At 34.2% G+C, this 19,272-nt stretch overlaps 1 protein-coding gene across 2 annotated transcripts; it reads left to right on the plus strand.

Annotated features, from left to right (window-relative positions):
• Window positions 1-720: 720 nt before the first annotated feature.
• Pect (phosphoethanolamine cytidylyltransferase) lies at window positions 721-17,617 on the plus strand. 2 transcript variants are annotated; one of them, XM_028315179.1, is made up of 8 exons: window positions 721-910; window positions 1,376-1,626; window positions 1,707-1,773; window positions 1,853-1,930; window positions 2,586-2,745; window positions 10,862-11,050; window positions 12,246-12,404; window positions 14,903-17,617. In XM_028315179.1, exons 1-8 carry the CDS (start codon window positions 858-860, stop codon window positions 15,101-15,103), a joined length of 1,158 nt encoding a protein of 385 aa, XP_028170980.1. In that variant the 5' UTR covers window positions 721-857; the 3' UTR covers window positions 15,104-17,617. The 2 variants fall into 2 exon arrangements, with proteins under 2 accessions (XP_028170980.1, XP_028170986.1); XM_028315185.1 differs by having other exon boundaries at window positions 2,589-2,745.
• The last annotated feature ends 1,655 nt before the right edge of the window (window positions 17,618-19,272 follow it).

Here is a 19,272-nt window from a genome sequence, read left to right on the forward strand (position 1 = left end):
TTCATTGAAGTTGTTTCGCATTCGTCATTTGCAATGTGGCGTGGTGGCGTGACTCGATTGAACCAATTATATTCTCGACACTATTATCAGATAAACAAATCATATACGAGCTAAGTATTTGAATTTACAACTTCTACTAACACGTAAGTATTTAGAGCACATTCAAATACAATAGGTACATACTTATGCGAGTACTCACCTATGTCACACTATGTCGTCATATCTGTAGGTAGGTATATTAATATGTCTAGTAAGCACGTAAAAAGAGATAAGTAAGTATAATTGAATGACTACACAAGTTTATCAGGTTAAATACCTACTTTCAGAGTTTACGCTGCTGCAATAGGTAGGTACCTTATTTTTATTCATTTTCTAACTAGGTATTTTCAAATGCTATAAAGGACAATAACTTATTTATTTGCATAAAATACTCCAGAAATACTACATGCTGTACTTACAGTGTACACTGAACAAAAAGGTGGTCATATTTTCATTTTCTACTAACGTTCTTATTTTAATTGTATTGTGGGCTGCTATTTTATTATAATCGCAAGCATAAATAACTATTAATATTATACCTGCATATTTTATGCAAATACTTGGTATTTTATCAAAAAAAGTGTTCGTCAGTGGATTCGAATTTGACGCGATTTCGTTTGACGTCAACTGACGTCATGCGCCGGCACGGTACGGCCCTAATCATTTGACAGATGTCAGTCTTTTAGTGAAACTGTTTCGGAAGAGTTGTGGACTGCGTGTTCGTGTATTTTCGATTTATTAATTTAATTATACAATTTCGTTTTTATGAAAGTTTGAAACATTGAACCTGGTATATTTTTAAATCTATTTCCTACAATATGGATGGCAAAAACGAAGAAAAGAAGCAAATTCGTGTGTGGTGTGATGGATGGTGCGTAATGATTTTATTCTATTCTGAATTATTGGCTAGCCCTTCTATTTCAAAGCTGTTGTGGGTAATGCCATAAGAGTACATGATCGTATATTACTATAATCGATAAAGTGCATACAATCGAATGACTACGTAGGGAAAAACTAATAACATAAAACATCCGGCGTATCAAGGTTTTATTTTAGTACACGCCTACTGTGGTGCAGGAACATAAACTACGATATTTCTTCTAACTGTTGCGATATTTCTTAATTTACTCATTTCAGTAAACAATGGTTATTTCTACCAATTTTCTATAAGGACAAAATTTCACTCTCTTAGTTTAAAAATAGTTGAATGCAATCAAACAAATCATAAATAAATTAAACTCTAATCGTTAATTCTCGATTAATTCTAAATAAAGTATTAAGTTTTCATACTAAGACTACTAAGCTTCTATTATAATTTGCTTATTTATTATTTCAGCTATGACATGGTCCATTTTGGACATGCAAACTCACTCAGGCAAGCTAAAGCATTAGGAGATGTATTGATAGTAGGAGTCCACACTGATGAAGAGATTGCGAAGCACAAAGGCCCACCAGTGTTCACACAAGAAGAACGATACAAAATGGTCAAAGCAATCAAATGGGTTGACCAGGTCGTAGAAGGAGCACCCTATGTCACTACTTTAGAAACATTAGACAAATATCAGTGTGATTTCTGTGTACATGGAGGTAAACAATCATTTTTAATGAGTTTCTCATATAAAACCAAAATTCGAATTTAAAACTCACTTCCAAATGATTGGTTTCAGATGATATCACAGTCACAGCTGATGGAATTGACACATATCATTTGGTTAAGAAAGCTGGAAGATACAGGTAAATTATTCATTGGGTTTATACTCTATTTAACATGAATGAGTGAAATCACATCAATACAATTTACATAAATTTTCAGAGAGGTGCTAAGGACAGCAGGCGTTTCTACGACAGACTTGGTTGGTCGAATGCTGCTTCTCACAAGAGAACATTTCAAGTAATATTTCATTTGTTAAACATTATTTACATATTTGGTTTCAATGGATAACATGCAGTCTTTGATTTTACATGACTAGACTATTGTTCAGTAAATTAGAAAAGTACTTTCAACATTATTGAAATTTTTTATGTTAATGCTAGTCATTTTTAACATCAAACAGTGCACAAGCAAATCATCATCCAACGTCCAGAAACAATAGAAACGTAATGAACTGGTAAAGTGTTAATAAAATACACTTATGATTATGTATTGAAAATATAACATCTTGCAATTTATATTGCTCATGTTCTCCATAACTCACAAGTTTAATCAACATCTAATTTGTGGTACATACTATGTTTTTGTTTATCTGATCATTAATAAATGAATGTGTTTATTTGTGTTAGACATTATGTTATCATCTTGCCCATTTTAATCATTCCAAATTTATCAGACACATAATGATGATTGTTTGTTTGTATATTGTTAATTGGATAAACTATTTAAGTTCTATTCATTAGAAGTAGTATTGGTAATGAGATTTATTTTATTTTGCTAGTGTCACTAATTAATAAAGACCTTGTACGTTCATTGATATCATTAGAAGGCCTTTATGTAATCTCGTGACAATCATTATCTTTTTAACTGCACTTAAGGCATTTGTCGTTTCCAGGAGAGGTGACAAAGAATACTCAGTGGCGCTTGAACACTCCAACAACCTTGGGACAGACTCGACGGCGCGGTCGCCCTATACGGGATGCTCTCAGTTCCTGCCCACAACACAGAAGATCATTCAGTTCAGCAGCGGCTTGTCGCCGAAACCTACAGATAAGGTATGTTTACAAAATTTGTATTGTAACATCACATGAACCAAAATGCATTTCACATTATTTGTACAGTTTAATAGAGTATTAAATGCCATAAATATTGAGACAAGTTGCTAGCATAGGATCTTGTTTATTTTTGTCGCGTTATTATGTAAATTATTAATTACATTCAAATGTTTACTAGATTATTAGTGTACATAAATATTTATAAAAATGAAATCAAACTTTTCAAGTTTGTTCATGAAGTATGTCTGACGAAATTGCCTGTGACAGACAGGCAACCAGACACGTTCATGACCTTAATACTGTTCCTGTTTTTTCAAACCTTCAATAGAAATGTGAATGGATTGTATTACAATACGAACTTCCTACTGCACAATCGATCGAGATAAGCGGTCGGCCGCTACGAGTAGATATTGATAGTCTATTGTGTGGTTCTATATTGGCTCACATAAAATTCTAAATCCTATTCTTTGTTTTACTACCGATTTGTGTTCATAATAATCTCTCTTCATAATTTTATTTTTCATACTTTTTTTATTCATACATTTTTATTACTACCATCGGAGCTCATAACAGTTAGTAATCATAATTTTTTTATCAATACTGTTACTACCAAGAACCATTTAAAATACATAATTTTTATTTTCAGATCTTTTTTCTTCATAACATTCATTGATCATATTGTTTTAATTAATAATGTTGTTACTAAGAACATTCTTCAACTCATAATGTTGTTGTTCAGAATAATTTACTTTATAACCGACATACTGGTATCTTTAAAAAAATCATATATAATTTAATAGAGTAGATAAGCATGCAGAGCATGCAGCATGAAAGCAAGCATGCAGCATGCATTGGTATCTCCTCGTCTCCGGCGCTGCGGGATGTGCAGCCCTTCCGCCCTTGCGTAACGAGGCTCAGGCACCCACGCTTGCTTCCGCAGCTTCGGCTTTTTGGATCGCCATCGGCGCCTTCGGCGCCTCGGCGACCAGCCTCAGCCGCTCCAGCTCACCCGGGCGCCTGAGCCTCGTTACAGCGGGCGAGGGCTGCCCTCCCTCCGCGCCTCCGGCTTTTAAATTACACTCTAGGGGTAGGGCAGACAAGACTACGTGGAGTCGGTTTTGCAGCGATTCGTTTCTGTCACGTTAGTTTTGTGGCACAAAATATTGCCTGTTTTGGACCATTTCAAATTAATTTAATGTTAAAATACGATTTAATACGAATATAGAATCATGATTTTCAATAATATGGATAAATACACTTATGAGTAATAAATTTATGAAAACAAATATTAGGATAACTCACATTTATGAATATTACAGTTATTTATTCGAATGATTATGAGTTTCGATCATTAGTATAGAAAAATATATGAAAACAAATATTAGTAAAAACTAAGTGTATGATTAGTGATATTATGAATATCAATGATTATGTTTTTAAATATGTAGGTTTTAAATTTTTTATGAAGAATGATCATTATGGTATCAAATTGTATGAGAAATATTTTCGGACCTCCAATGATAGGAATTGAAAAGTTATGTAAGAAAATGCGCTATCCTATTGTGTATGGGATAGCCACTGGTTGCAACATTCATTAATTTTGAAACCAGATACTTACGGACATTTACCTATGTATTTTTCCTAGCCACTGCCAGAGTTTGTCAGGTGCGCGAAGTAAATTCTTCGGCTATTAAGGACCTCCGTACTAATTAATAACGTCCTACACAAAATGTAAAAGTACCGTCTGCCTTCAATAAATTATTGCCCTTTAATTAGTTAGTACGGCCAAAGCATCTAATAATGGCAGTATTTTTAAATTATTATTGACTATCAGTAAGCAGTCCTGCGATCGTGTACGCTTATTAATTTGTAGGTAATATTATTATACGAATACCTACCATGTTTGTACGCATTGACATGACTCCAAGAATTCCCAAATAAATTACAATGGATTTACATGCATATTTATGAATATGTGAACTTCACACCTTAGCTAAATAACATATTATTTACAAGTAGGTATGTTACGTCAATAAAAATATTATGGAAATGCATTTATTATCTCTCAGTGATGACGATTATGAATTACGAGTAAGCTGCAGTACTTCGACTAAAATCTAATAATTAAAAAAATATTTTTATAAAAGAAATACGTCTGACGTAATATTACTTTGCTATTAATTTAACGCCTGTAGCATTAGTAGGTAAGTGTTTTATTAACTAGGAATTCATTTTGAGATTCTAAAAAACATAAACACGATGCAAGTGTATGCTAATGTGATAGTCATACCCAGTGTGAAAGGAGATCATTCAGGCTTCATACATTTTTGGGCCTTTTTTGAAAGTGCCGGCCAACAAAAAAAAAATGATGCGTATTATTAGAACTAGCTATTTGGAGCAATAGTTAATATGGCATAAAAGTTGTAGGACCGCTCTGAACCAAGTTATACAAGTTCGATGATTCATCATTTTCATGCATTTATTGATTTTTGAAAGTGCAGAGAATCATATAATGATTATTGATATTGATAGAACTAGTTATTTTTTTTTTTATTTTTTNACATTAGGTGCTTCTATTTTCCTTGTTAGTGTTATGTGTAGTTTTATTAAATACTAGCTTTCCGCCCGCGTGGAATTTTGTCTGTCACAGAAAAACTTTATCACGCGCGTCCCTGATTAAAAAACCGGGATTAAAACTATCCTATGGCCTTTCCCGGGACTCAAACTATCTCTATGCCAAATTTCATCAAAATCGGTTCAATGGTTTAGGCGTAAAAGCAAGACAAACAGACAGACGGAGTTACTTTCGCATTTATAATATTAGTATAGATAGATTACAAAATTTTTTGAACATTATTTCTTTTAGGAAAAAAATGATGCCCTTAATCATAAATCTATAAATACATAACTAAAATACAGCTAGGTAAATTGAATCCGCGATTTATTATCCGTTTTCCTATTGTTGTTTTGTTGTGGTATATTATTACTGTGAACATAAACACAACTATGTAGACAAAAACACCAAAGGTAATATTGTGCGCATGTTGTTGTTTATTTTTAGACATTAAATATGCTTTGACCTTAAGCCACATGATATGTAGTATAGCCTGACCAGGAACATAAAAACCCTGGCATAGAGGCGCGTCAATTGCATTTGATAGTGCAACACTGAGTACAGTCGTACCTGTGTTAAATTAATAGGCTAACTTTATGTATCAGGATTCAGAATTACCGGCTTATTTGATATTTTCATAAATTAACGAAAAAATATTATTATAGGTAACCTGGTTTAAATAAATTAAATGAAACCATCAATCGAGCTAGTAGGATTTATTTTATTATTCATCAATAATAAAATTCAGAACTTGAATATTCAACTGCAANTAAAAATCCATAAGCAACCCTGAAAAAATACATACAAAATCACTTTTGACCAACTTCAATTGGTATCACGACAGCTTGACCCCGGGACAATTCGACTCCTGTGACAACTCGACCCCTGCGACAACTCAAACCCTGCGACAACTTGATTTTTTTCAACACTCAACACTTTTGACTTACTTCAAATGGTTTCACGACTGCTGGACCCTACGACAGCTGAACCCTACGACCACTTGAACCCTCCGACAACTTGCCCCTGCGACAACTCGATTAAATTACTTTTGACCTACTTCAAACGGTATCACGACTAGAGATGGGTTTCCACCCGGGTAAAAACCCACATCGATGGCTCCTACGTATAAGGGCGAAACTGCCGCTTACGCCTTTTTCCAATTATTTAAGCAATGATTTCACTTTGCTCTAATCTATAACATCAGTAAGAAAAAAAATTTTTTTTTCCATTAGATACAAAATAAAATTTTAGGCAAATAGGCGTATGTGCAAAATTACGCCACGTATAAAGCCCAATCATACGATTCGTCAATCTATACGAGTAGTTGCTTACATAAACATATATTTTTTATAATCCAAATCTTAAATAAAGCCATGAAAATATTTAGCAAATTGTTTTATTTATAAATTATGACACATTATATAGTTATTTAATTTTTAGCGTTAAGAGTCGCATCTCAAACTAATTTGAAAATTATAAATAACTTGAAAAAAAATCGCACAAAATGGGAATGACGCGAGCCGATGACAAACTGCGAGTGTCTCTCGTTTTCGGAGTTTAAAAAGTCTCGGAGCTGCGTAAATTTTACGTGCATTCTGTTCTGTTACGAGCAACGAATTGAAGAGTGGGACGCGCGGACACAAGCGGGGATAAGTCGCGTCGCGGCCACATTAAAGAACCTTTGATGCTGCCGCGATGGCTATGACGATTTCTCGTGACAATATTTCAATTCATGATTCCATTTTATTGGCTAATACGATTTCAATATAATTTTGTTATTTTGTCACGGTAAATATGTACATTTTAAATTTATAATCAAAATCTGGTCTGTGTATAGGTAAAGTAAAAAAAATTAAAAGACAACGGCAAAGGTCAGTATTTTTACTGTGATGGTAATGACGTTTAGTGCGTGTTTTCTTGATTATCGAAATAACTTGAAGTATTTAATCAATATGGATCATGGCGCCTTATGTGGAAACTTGTATGAATCGTTATTCAGAAGTTTAATTTACCAGAACTACAACAGTTTTTTTTTAATCGATCGGAACATAAGTTTTTTACTGTTTCGCGGATTTACCCGACAGCAATAAACTGACATGCAAGGTGACATTATAATGAAGTTTTCAGTTACTGTTGCCATTAAAAGAAATTAGTACCATTAGTTTTCCGCAACATGGCGAGGGTTTTTATGTTCCTGGTCAGGCTATAAGTAGTATTTAATACAGCGGCCATGACCGTACTTAATAAGTATACCTACCTATTTGTTAGAATTATTATTGCCTGCACCTATTACCCCATTATTTTTTTAATACGAACTCATTTTACCGTCATTATTTGAATCTAAAATGAGTGCCTACGTTTTACATCAAAAACTCGTTTATTATTGAATCTGTTATGCAAATTTATTAAATACCGAAATCTTATTATTTCTTTTATGTCTACGATTATTAGGTACTAGCTTTTTCCCGCGGCTTCACCCGCGTGAAATTTAGTTTGTCTCAGATCGTCATAAATTAAAGCCTATAATGTTATTCTGGGTAATAAACATTAATACTGTAAAGTTTCATCACAATCCGTTCAGTAGTTTTTGCGTGAAAGAGTAACAAACATCCAGACATCCATACAAACTTTTGCATTTATAATATTAGTAGGATTCTAGACAAACATTACCTAAACCTGCTAATGTTCCTGGCTGACTCTATACTAATGCAAAAACGTAGTTAGTCCGTTTATTTATTTAAAATATATTATACTTGCTAAACCGATTTCTATCTACATAAGTATTTATTATCGTAACAGTACATTTGATTTAAAACTAATTGCGCGTAAATTAATTTATAGTTTTTACAAGTATGATGACCTCTGTAAGCATTTTTTGTGATAAACTTGATATTATCAATACTTTGCTTATTACTAAGACAATTTTGACGATCATAATGTTAAAATCTATAAAACTATAATCCTACTAATATTATAAATTCGAAAGTTTATATGGATGTCTGGATGTTTGTAATACTCTTTCACTCAAAAACTAATGAACGGATTTTGATGAAACTTTACAGTTTTATTGTTTATAGCCCAGAATATAATTTATGACGATCTGTGACAAACTAAATTTCACGTGGGTGAAGCCACGGGCAAAAGCTAGTTATAGCATAAATAAAATAACAATTTATTGATTTAGCATCGAAAACGCCAAAGTCAGCGTAATACCTACTTGTCATCCTCAATTTGAAATGGGCTTGCCGTAGTACTTAGCTACAAAATGCAAAGAAATAGATTCTAATTTTATTTTCGCTAACACTTTCATTCTTCATGTTCATTCTTCGTGTTTAAATCTCATTACATTATGTTCAGTATAAAAATATACACATTATTATCTTTTGATTACAACAGAATGCCTCTTCAGTTCCCACGCTGTATGTCAGCAATCTATTGATACGCTTATTTGATTTCAATACAAAGCAGTGAATGTAATTCCTTCTGACGATTAAAATCGTGAATCATGCGGATAAATGGATAAAACAATTTGTAATTTATTTACAGAGCTCTTCAGAGGGTATTGGTTTTTCAGTGTAGGTGTAATTATACCTTTTCATGGCGTACGGCAATTATTTTGACCTACAACAGTGCTAGTATTTATTCTGTGCCAATAGTAATTTAAAAGGTAATAAAAGACAATTTGATAGAGTTTGTGTTACGAGGGCTGCACTAAAAGTATCGGGAATGGAATATTTCCACTGTTCCAGTCATATTAAAATCTATTTAATTGCAAACTCCAGGGTTTTAAAAATCGTATACCATTTATTTATTTAAAAAAAGATTCTCGGTCGTATCACAAGGTCTTGTCAAACTTGTTTAGTCGTTGAGAAAATGGAATTGACTCGAGAAAATTCAAGAGCGATGATTTATTATGACTTTTGAAGTGGTTTAACACAAAAACAGTGTGTTGACCGGATGATTTCTGCATTTGGTAATGAAGCCCCATCCAAAACCACAATTTATCGCTGGTTTGATTATTCCAACAGCAACAATATTAACACATTTCCTTTTTGAGCAAAATAATGCATGGAAGTGAATGATGCATCAAATGTTATAGGTATTGTCAGTCTTTACTGATAATGCCAGGAATGTGTGTGAAAGCTATGGTATGTGCTCACTTTAATTGCAATGCCTAATAAACTATTTTAGTAAAGTAAATTAAATTGAACGGTGTTCATTTGTTCATGTTTACATTCTGCAAAGAATAACCTGTTGAGATTTTAAATCTATAAAGAATATGGTCAGATTAATTAAATAAGTTTGGTAATCATGCCGGAGTAACTTCTTGGCATTATTTGAGAGAAGAATGAATAATTAGTTTTATTCAGGTAAATTGAAGCTAAGGTCTGTGTTGTGTAAACCAGTTTTAGTATCATGATGTTTCTTTCTTGATGTTGAGCACTATAAGATGAGATAAAATCTATTAATTAGCTTAATTTGTAAATTGAAATTAAGTAAGGCAGCCAGTTATGCCGTTGAACATGTGGTGTATTTTTGGTACTCTTATAGTGATTGATACTTCAATTATTGGGAAACATTATTATTATTATTATGTTACATGATGCTATATTTTGAGTAATGTTATTATTGAACTTTTCCAACTTATCAATTAATTTCTGCTGCCAGTAGTGAATTGGGTTGTATCACTAAAATTTAAAATTAGTGTGGGTGATCAAAATTTATCCAATTACGATATTACATAAAAGATATAGAATGTGGTACATTTAACTTAAAGGGTATTCTTGTGTACCAGTCATTATTGTTGGTTATTCTCACATAGTGAAAATGATTTTAATCTTGAGGTTATTTGTTAGCTGGTTAATAAAAAGGTTATTGGTTGTAGNCAACTGCATTTAAGGTTCAAGGTCGTGGGTTAAATTCCCGCCCTAGGCAGTTCGATTTTTTCAAGTTATTTATAATTTTCAAACTGCATTTAACCTCTTATAATAAACCAATGCCCGTTTTTACCATCAATCCCCAATTTTTAAGTGACCCCTATGAAAACATAATTCTGTATTACCATAGGGGTCCCTTAAAAATTATGAATTGGTGGTGAAAACGGGCAGAAGGCTTTTTCAACAATGTGTGACGGTATCTTGAGTCAACGTGTGTGTCGCACGTGTGAAAACCACTGCTAAAAGTCTAGGGTTATCGAAACCTCTGACTACTTAGGGCGCCTTCAATTTAGACGTGAGGAAGCGCTGCGGTGGCAACACTGTAATAGTTTTCACATAATTTTTAGAAGCGCAGTTGCAGCGCTACTACCTAAGTGACACCGTGAAAAAGACATGCGGCCATTACATTTCTAGAAATTGTATGAAATTGAAAATTATTAGTGTCGCCACTGCAGCGCTACTCACGCGTCTAAATTAAAGGTGCCTTTAGCCTTAGAAATGGAACTTATAGTGAGCACTTTAAGGTCTATTCTTCCTGCTTCCATTGACCACTGTCAATCTACAGGTGGTGTACGTAGCGGGCGCGTTCGATCTATTCCACGTGGGACACTTGGATTTCCTGGAGCAGGCGCACAAGCAGGGAGACTTCCTGATCGTGGGGCTCCACACCGATCTCGAAGTCAACCGGTACAAGGGCTCCAACTACCCAATTATGAACCTCCATGAACGGGTGCTGTCGGTGCTGGCTTGCAAGGTAATTCAATATTACTAAATTACTAGGTCAGATGAGAGGATGGATGTTGTTTCTCTTTTATGTAAAATCTGTGCAGTACCTACCGAGGGTAAATATTTCACATCGACCATTCGATTCAAAGAGAATCGCCTAATTTCAGCTTCATAGAGTTTTTGTACGAAGCATTTACAGTCCAGCTTAGCTATGATGCACGCCGTGAAATAATTGGAGACGACAAATGTGACAAAAAAATCGTTAATTTTGCGCGATAAGCTTATCGCGGCGCGCATTTTAGGCATACAGTATTCTAGTTTTTAATAAAACTTTACCCTTTCACATTAACAAAGTTTTGAACTTCACGCACACGTAGTTTCTCAATAGAAGTATAAGAACTATAAGTAAATCAGATACCTCCATAATCTAATAAGGTATGACGCGTTCATATATTTACATGGGACAGATCGTGTCCCACGGGTTTTTAATAGTTGGTATAGAAAGTAGGTAACACAAGCACCCGCAATGGCCGGAACACACGCATGCCGATGCATTTTCTCGGAAATGTCACATTCTGTCAATCGGCTTCGAATTAAACGTTGATTTAAGTCTTTACATCGTTTGATACAATTTTTTATTTGAATTTTTTAGCGAGTTAAACATAAACATGAGCAGCAAATGCGGGTTCTTTTACCAACTATCGGTTATCTAGTTCTAGACGCCTTATCAATCAATAGTGCGTCAACCTAACATAAAAGGACGAATTTTCCCAACGCACATTGAACTTTCTTAAGTCATTGGTTTAAAGTTAAAAGCAGTTGAAGAGTTTTGTTAGTTTGGGGCTAGTTAATGAGGGCTATCGTTTTTATACTTAACAGTTGGCACCCCTGGCGATTGACAGGACCTTACTCTACAGTGGCGCCATCTTGATGAGTGCAAATGCGATAGTCCTCCTACCACTTTAGCTCTCACCAGTTGGTGCCACTGTCTTCGCTGCTAGCAAGTGACAGGACCTTACTCTACGCGCTAACTGGTGAGCGCTAAAACGATAGCCCTCGTTGGTGTGGACCTCTGTAGAGAAAAGTCATATCACTCGCTAAGATAGTGGTGCTAACTGTTGAGCACAGAAACGATAGCTCTCACTGGATCAATTTATTTATTACTTTATCTATTTTAAATAAAAATAGACCCTATAACATACATCTTAATGTTCAAATTCCAGTACGTGCACGAGGTGGTGATCGGAGCGCCCTACGACGTGACGGTAGAGCTGATGGACCATTTCCGCGTGAAGCTGGTCTGCCACGGGCTCACCGCCATCGCGCCCGGTGCAAGCGGCGTCGACCCATACAAGGTGCCAAAGCAACGGGGGTGCTTTAAGGTACGGTTATGTAGGATTAACGAGTTTGGTGTATAACGGAACAGTGGGATGACGGATGAAAGATAGTTTATGATTTGAATGCTGAAGGAAACGGAAGTGAAGAATGAGGAACGAGGAATAGTGGTTTAAATGTTTAAAAAAAGAGAAGTCTGTTGCTAAGCAGAGAGTGTGTTGTGGACGACGTAAGACGAAAGACGTAAGACGGAAGACGAACCAGTTGTCACCATGGACCTATAAAAAAAGGCGGACGGAACTCGCGCTACAACAAAACTGTGACGCAAAATTTTGACGTCTGTCTATTGTGTGAGTGAATTTAGGGATGCCATGTTAGCCAAAACATTTTACCCATTTATTTTAAGAAAAACATAGATCGGCAGATGTTACTTGGAAATGTAGACAGAATTTGAAAAGGATGAAAGGTGAATGCGTTGAGGCAGGCGCGAAATTTTCAATGTTCAAATTTTCTTACATTGTTTGCAAATCAGTGTCAGGGTATGAATGTTGATCAAAAATGATTCACGCAGTTACAAATTACGAATCTTGTGTACATCATCAACATAATTATTATTATCTCTGATAGATTTTAACATACAACCTGACACTGACTTGCAATCAATGTCAGAAAATTTGAATTTCGCAGTTCCACATTTTTGGGAAGGATCAAATCTGCCTATGAAAATATATCCCATTAAAACACAATTATTATGATAAATTATTTTATTTCTATAGTATGCGTAATAAATAACTAAAAAGTCCTAAAATTATTATTAATTTCCCATATTTCGGGTAATTTTCCCACGTAAATAACTGAAAACACTGGTCTTTGACGTATTATTTTTTCGAGTGAATGACGTTTGATTTCAATTGATTTCAATATTTAAATGTCGGGAAATAAGTGATTGGATTATTATTTTACCTGTGAAATGTGATTCCTTAATTTTTGTTTCTTCGAACAGAACGGTTTTTACACAATTTCATCACACAAGACATGTCGTATTCGTGTTGTTTTTTCGCCGTCTAAATGTGTCAACTGTGTGAAGTTTGGACTCGAAGTGGTGCGTCAGGGTGTGAATGTGTGCGTGCCGGCCTGTACGTACAGGCAAGCTGGTGTATCCTAATGTCACAGTATTTTGTTGATGAGAATCCGTCCGACTTTTTTTACAGGTCCATGGTTGTCACTATTATAGTTTAAGACGTGTAATTATTCTAGTGAGAGAAATACAACCAGTTATTACATTTACTCCTGTGTTATTCATTGGAGAACTCCCATTTCCCACAGTTATTACAATATGCATAACTATCTCTTTTTCCATCTCCATTTCTTGCTGTCCCCCTCCTCTTTCTCTATTGGTTTTTAAATAGTAGCGTCAAATAGTCCTTAATAAGTACCCAATGTTGACAAAAAGTTGACAACACAATCTTATGTAGTGCGAACTTTTTGGCTACTTTCGATGTCATTAACTATTTGACGCTTAACTTTTAATTTTATCTCAGTCACTTCTCATCTCTGGGGTAACTCTTTTCTCAATATGATTTGTGGTTTTGTGGAAATCCTGGGGGGCTCTTATACAGTAGGTAATGAACGTCTTTCGGATGAGAAAGAAAGATTCTGAATGCTTTCAAACTGAAAACTTGTCAAATTAACTTCTTTGATGGTCAACCTACATTCATTTTTTAAATGTGAATAATACCTATTTATTATTATTTTTTATTACCCTATTATTTTTTTTATTTATAAAATAATTATCACATTAAATATCATGCAGATATGCTCTGTTCGTCTTACGCAATAAATTCGGCTTATTTCATGTGTTTGTTTTCGTAGAATGATGAGTAAATTAAACTTGTTCAAAATGCAAAAATTTACATTAAATTTAATAATTGCAAACAGTCAAATTGAGATCCTCTTCTAAAAAACGAGTTATGAAACGTGTTTAGATACGAACTATACTTGTATAATGCGTCAAATATATCGCAATTACGACTCGTGTATAAATAAATTCGTATCAAACACGTGCGCTTTTAGAAAACAATGTTTTGATTACGTTGGTCATTGCGTGACACGCTATTAATTACTCATCGGACGAATATTCGCACTAACAATGTATGGGGGAGCATTTACTGTACTTACTTCTACTACTGATATCGTAATTGAACCGTTATCAAGTAATCATAACATGCGACGTTGATATAAGTATATCTATAATGTTTTATCGTATTGATAAAAGAACATATTTACATCCTTATGGCATTGATAAAAGAGGTATGGTTATTTATGTAATTTTGGATTGATAAGAAAGCGCCAAATAATGCAACGTATGAACAAACCAAATGTGAAACGAATCAGATGAGACTTACGAAAATACATAAATAACATTTTGTGAAAAGAATAATAATCGTGGACTACATGTGCGTGTCCAAACTTAACTATACTTTTAACCCTTGAATACCAGCAGCAATCAAAAGATTTTTATAGCATTGCAAAATTTTATTTTCAGATCTTAAACTCTGGCAACACCATGACCACAGATGACATAGTTCAACGAATAATCCGCCACAGACTTGAATTTGAACTTCGGAACTCCCGCAAAGAACAAAAAGAGGTAAACATTATGAAAACCATACAGAAAGACCACGTCAAGCAAAACGGTACCTTAAACGGCGAACACAAAAATAATGCGACGGAAGTTCATAACTAGTGTAACCAAAAATATGTGTGTAATAATGTATAGATTCAATGTGCTATCTAGACATTTAATATTAATGTATTTATTGAATTAAATTTATTTGTGTTGTTGCAAAACACAACGTTGTTAATTCTGAGGACTTAAAATAGCAGATGGACAGTTTCAATAAGTATTTGGCCCCTCAGAACTAACACCGTTGCTTTTAGAATTAATTGAAATGAAATCGAAATATTATACAACTATGTAATTTGATTTTTAGTTGGATTCTTCAGTAGGTCTTTTACTCTAGAATGGATCACACTTGCCATTTTAATACTTCGACATGCGTGTAAGCAGACTAAATAGGAAATTAATTGTCTGGAGCTACCGGCGGCTCGCACGTTCTTCAAAATATATTTACTCGAGTGATTTTTAAGTAAATCTGTACAAAAGATTGACTCGTCCTTGAAATCGATAGATTTAAAGGGCGATTTAAATCCTTTGAACAAAATATTTAAAGATCCCTGCTAAGATTTATTCCACGCATCTCAACAATGTATTTATCGCTTTTTAATTAATCGTGTGAACGAAAGGCCTACCTCCTCCACTGTAATGCTTAATTATCTACTTTTTGGGACACATAAGATAGAATACTCATGGCTATCGTTTCTTAAACGAAATATTTTATGCGTAAAACGAAACGTCAATATGACAATTTTAAGCCTTGCGCATACTAGATAAATACAGGATTTATTCAAAGTGGAGGGTACGGCTTTTCGTAGTATCGTATATCTCAGTTGTCATTTTGCCTAATTGCAATTTCCATGCAACATCTAGTCAAAATATTTTGTGTGTAGGTTTGAAATCTGTTACAAGATGGAATGAGTACTGATTGTTTGATTGTAAATAATATGTTGAAAGAGAAACTTCTGTAACTTCTGAGTTAAATGAAATATACACTCTTACCTAGTTTCATGGATGTATTTACTATGTTATGTTTTTAACTCTAAAATATTTCGTGTTAAAATAAACGCGTGCGGAGCCGCGGGCATAGGCTAGATCAGCAACAAAAAATATTATGTACATATTTATATATTTTCAAACTTGAGATAGTAAAAAAAAATACAATTATAGAATCGCTGTAATCTCTTAAAATCATAGTTTTCTTCATGTAAAAGAGATGTTTCATTTTCGGTCTGATCGTTTCGGGCCTAAAGGCCCGATTACAACTATACTCATTTAAAGTAAAGAAATATCTCATTAGCGTACTGTAAAAGATTTCTCCTTCTCAAGATAATGTAGAAATGGCTAGAGCATCATACAAAAATGAAATATCTCCTTTATTCTATAAGATGACAAATTGAAATTAGAAAATTCTCATAATATTAAGTAGTAATAATGTACCATCAAATTTTATTAATTAACATTTTCCGTGCCCGCCCGCCTATTAATTATTATTTTAGAATGTTAAATTTTGTTTAATTTAGTATGTGTTTATCCACCACGTAATTGAAACGAGCAAATGTGCTGGGTATAAACTTGTTTGGAAAAGTATTGGAAATATGGGCTCGATTCGAAATTGAGAGATTTTATGATAACTTTTGGTAAATGGAAAAGGTAGGGTCACTGAATATAATTATGGATATAGATCTAAATGACTGTAATTTTGAGCCCTATTCCATAATGATTGCATGTCGTTTTAGATGTAACTTACCAAACCAAAAGCGGCTGTTTATGTATGATATAAACTGAAGATTCACATCAGTACGTGGCTTCAATCAGCGTAATACTTTTAGCTGATAAGCACCGTGCAATGCATTTACAGTGATTTAGTTTAATACAGGCCCAAAGGAATATTTTTAATTGTCTCGGCCAGTATAATCATAGAATTTATTTATAGAAAATATGCCTTTGTTTTGTAGTATAATGTTATTAAATATTGTTATGTCGCTAGATTTTATTTTTATTACACTAATGCATAAAAATATGTAAGTATTGAATGCCTAATTTGCAACTACCTAACTCGCATAGTATCAAATCAAATCAATTCAATACTGCATACTATTATCATGAAAAATAAATAGTTAGCTATGTAATATATTTTGTATACACATGTCGTAATAGGCCGACAGTCACAAATTTTCCAATTCAAATGTATTTAAAAAGTTTTAATGTTATTCATGTTACAGACAACGCACATATGAGTAGGTTCCAGCAGTAGTGGAATAGTATGGGAGGAGTGTGTGTTTGTTTTTTATGTCAAATGCTGCGAGATTTAGGGCCAGCTCTCTAATACGTCACGTGTCACTCTTGCACTGCTCCACTACTGTAGGAACCTACAACTACTACTGTAGAACCGGGACAAACTTGACCTTCACTGGTTGAGTTTTTATTGGCAGTCAAGCTGTAGATCCTGGCTACACAGGAGTTCCAGTGGTGGGAACGAGAGGTGGGAATAGTCCTGTTGTAGGAACCTACTCAGTTATGCGTTATGCCTTTATCATGGGATTTCAATGATTCGCCTTTGCAGAAGTAGCGTGTTATCTATTTTAATCAAAACAATTTGAACTACTACTACATAACTTATTCTTGTATTCAAATATTTTTACATATTAATATGCATTAAAACATACTTTAAATGGAATAATGATGATTATAGCTTTTTAATAAAAATAGAAGAATACAATATTTTGGTTTTATTACAAGCTTTTATTTACTTTCATTTTTATTGTAGTTTTTGTTCACAAGTCCTCAAACATAAATTCCGAACAGCTTTCGGTATTTTAAAATCCTTGAAGATTAACCTAAACCTTTCAAGGTTCACTATAAGGCGCAGAGGCTTTTTGTCAGCCGATAGTTTAGTCGGGCAGTTAATCAGTATTGGCATTGTGCATGTATGGAAGTGCGCACATTACATGGATTGATTCTTCATACAAAATATAATCGGGCTCAACTATCGACCGACTAAAAATCGGCGGTCTGTGCCTAGGCGGATAACCAACCACTCTAATCCATATCTGTGCAATGATATTANGAACCCTGGTATGTCCAAAACGACAACAGTTAAAACACTGAATTGTTGGGAATATGTACTGGTCAACAGGCAGTGAGGAAAAAAAGGAATAAATTCGGGGAGGAAGAGCTTGACCATCGAATGTAAGGACTACCGTCTGAGTAGGCAACCATTTAGGGCCTTCAAGTGATGTAACTTTGCGGCTAAGCCGGCGAGACCGAATGATTGGACCAAAGCCTTCAGGAACTCTTAAATTTCCTACAATCTCTTCATGCGACCATTCGCAGGGAATGCCTTTGACAATGCCCATTTTGGTGATATTGTATGTTGGGATAGATAAAACATAATCATGTAATATAATTGGATTACACAAAAATGAGTTTGCTGCACCAGGTGTTTTGAATGTCACTGCCAATCGATTTCGCCCTATTCGTTTAATGCCATCATCCAAAATATTTTTTAAATTATTTCTGAATAGAAAATTCCCAAATTTGATGGGGTGAAGAGTGGAGCCAGAGTTGGGAGTTTCTTTTTGTTGGACATGTACCAGAAAAGGACCTGCATCCTGATCCTGGTAATTGTTTCTGCCTATTATATGGTTATTCTGTTGAGAATGTTGGATCACCGGAGCTGGAGGAGCTTGCGTTAAAATTTCTTGAAAAGCAGTGGTAATGTGCATTTTAGGAGAGGATTTGGTCTTTAATAAATGTTTGTTAATTTTTTTCTGAGTTTTTCTATTTGTTACTAGTTTAAATGACTCAAATTCTTTTACATGTTGGTTAGATATGAAATTATCAGCCTCTATTAAGGTCAATAAAGGATTGGACTGAGATTGTGGAGTGGCTGGGGGAGGATCAGGGTCAGGAGCTGGTTCCGTCTCCATAGTTTATAAATATGCAAATGGACTTACCCCTATATAATATATACACTAATCACACTAAATTACTAATTTACAACAATTTTTTTACAAAATATACACAAACTAACAATAAAATACGAATTAAATAAAAACAAATAGACCGCCCTTTTCAACTTCCCGCCAAAAAGTCCGATCCTTCTCACTCGAGCAAAATTCAACCATCCTTACTAGCGAACGAAAATTCATATCTCCATATTTATCAGTACATTACTAGTACATCAATAGAACTATGAAGACCACAATGAAGACTTAGAAAGAACAAAATAGACA

Source organism: Ostrinia furnacalis, unplaced genomic scaffold, assembly GCF_004193835.3.
Source record: "Ostrinia furnacalis isolate ACB-3 unplaced genomic scaffold, ASM419383v2 OfSCF0322, whole genome shotgun sequence".
NCBI classification, from domain to species: domain Eukaryota; kingdom Metazoa; phylum Arthropoda; class Insecta; order Lepidoptera; family Crambidae; genus Ostrinia; species Ostrinia furnacalis.

What these genes read in the sequence shown, in the direction of transcription:
- Pect (XM_028315179.1), top strand. Translation starts at nt 858, where the DNA reads ATGGATGGCAAAAACGAAGAAAAGAAGCAAATTCGTGTGTGGTGTGAT. An exon ending in CGTGTGTGGTGTGATGGATG is followed by an intron (nt 911 to 1,375) that starts GTGCGTAATGAT and finishes TTATTATTTCAG; the next exon opens with CTATGACATGGTCCATTTTG. An exon ending in TGATTTCTGTGTACATGGAG is followed by an intron (nt 1,627 to 1,706) that starts GTAAACAATCAT and finishes GATTGGTTTCAG; the next exon opens with ATGATATCACAGTCACAGCT.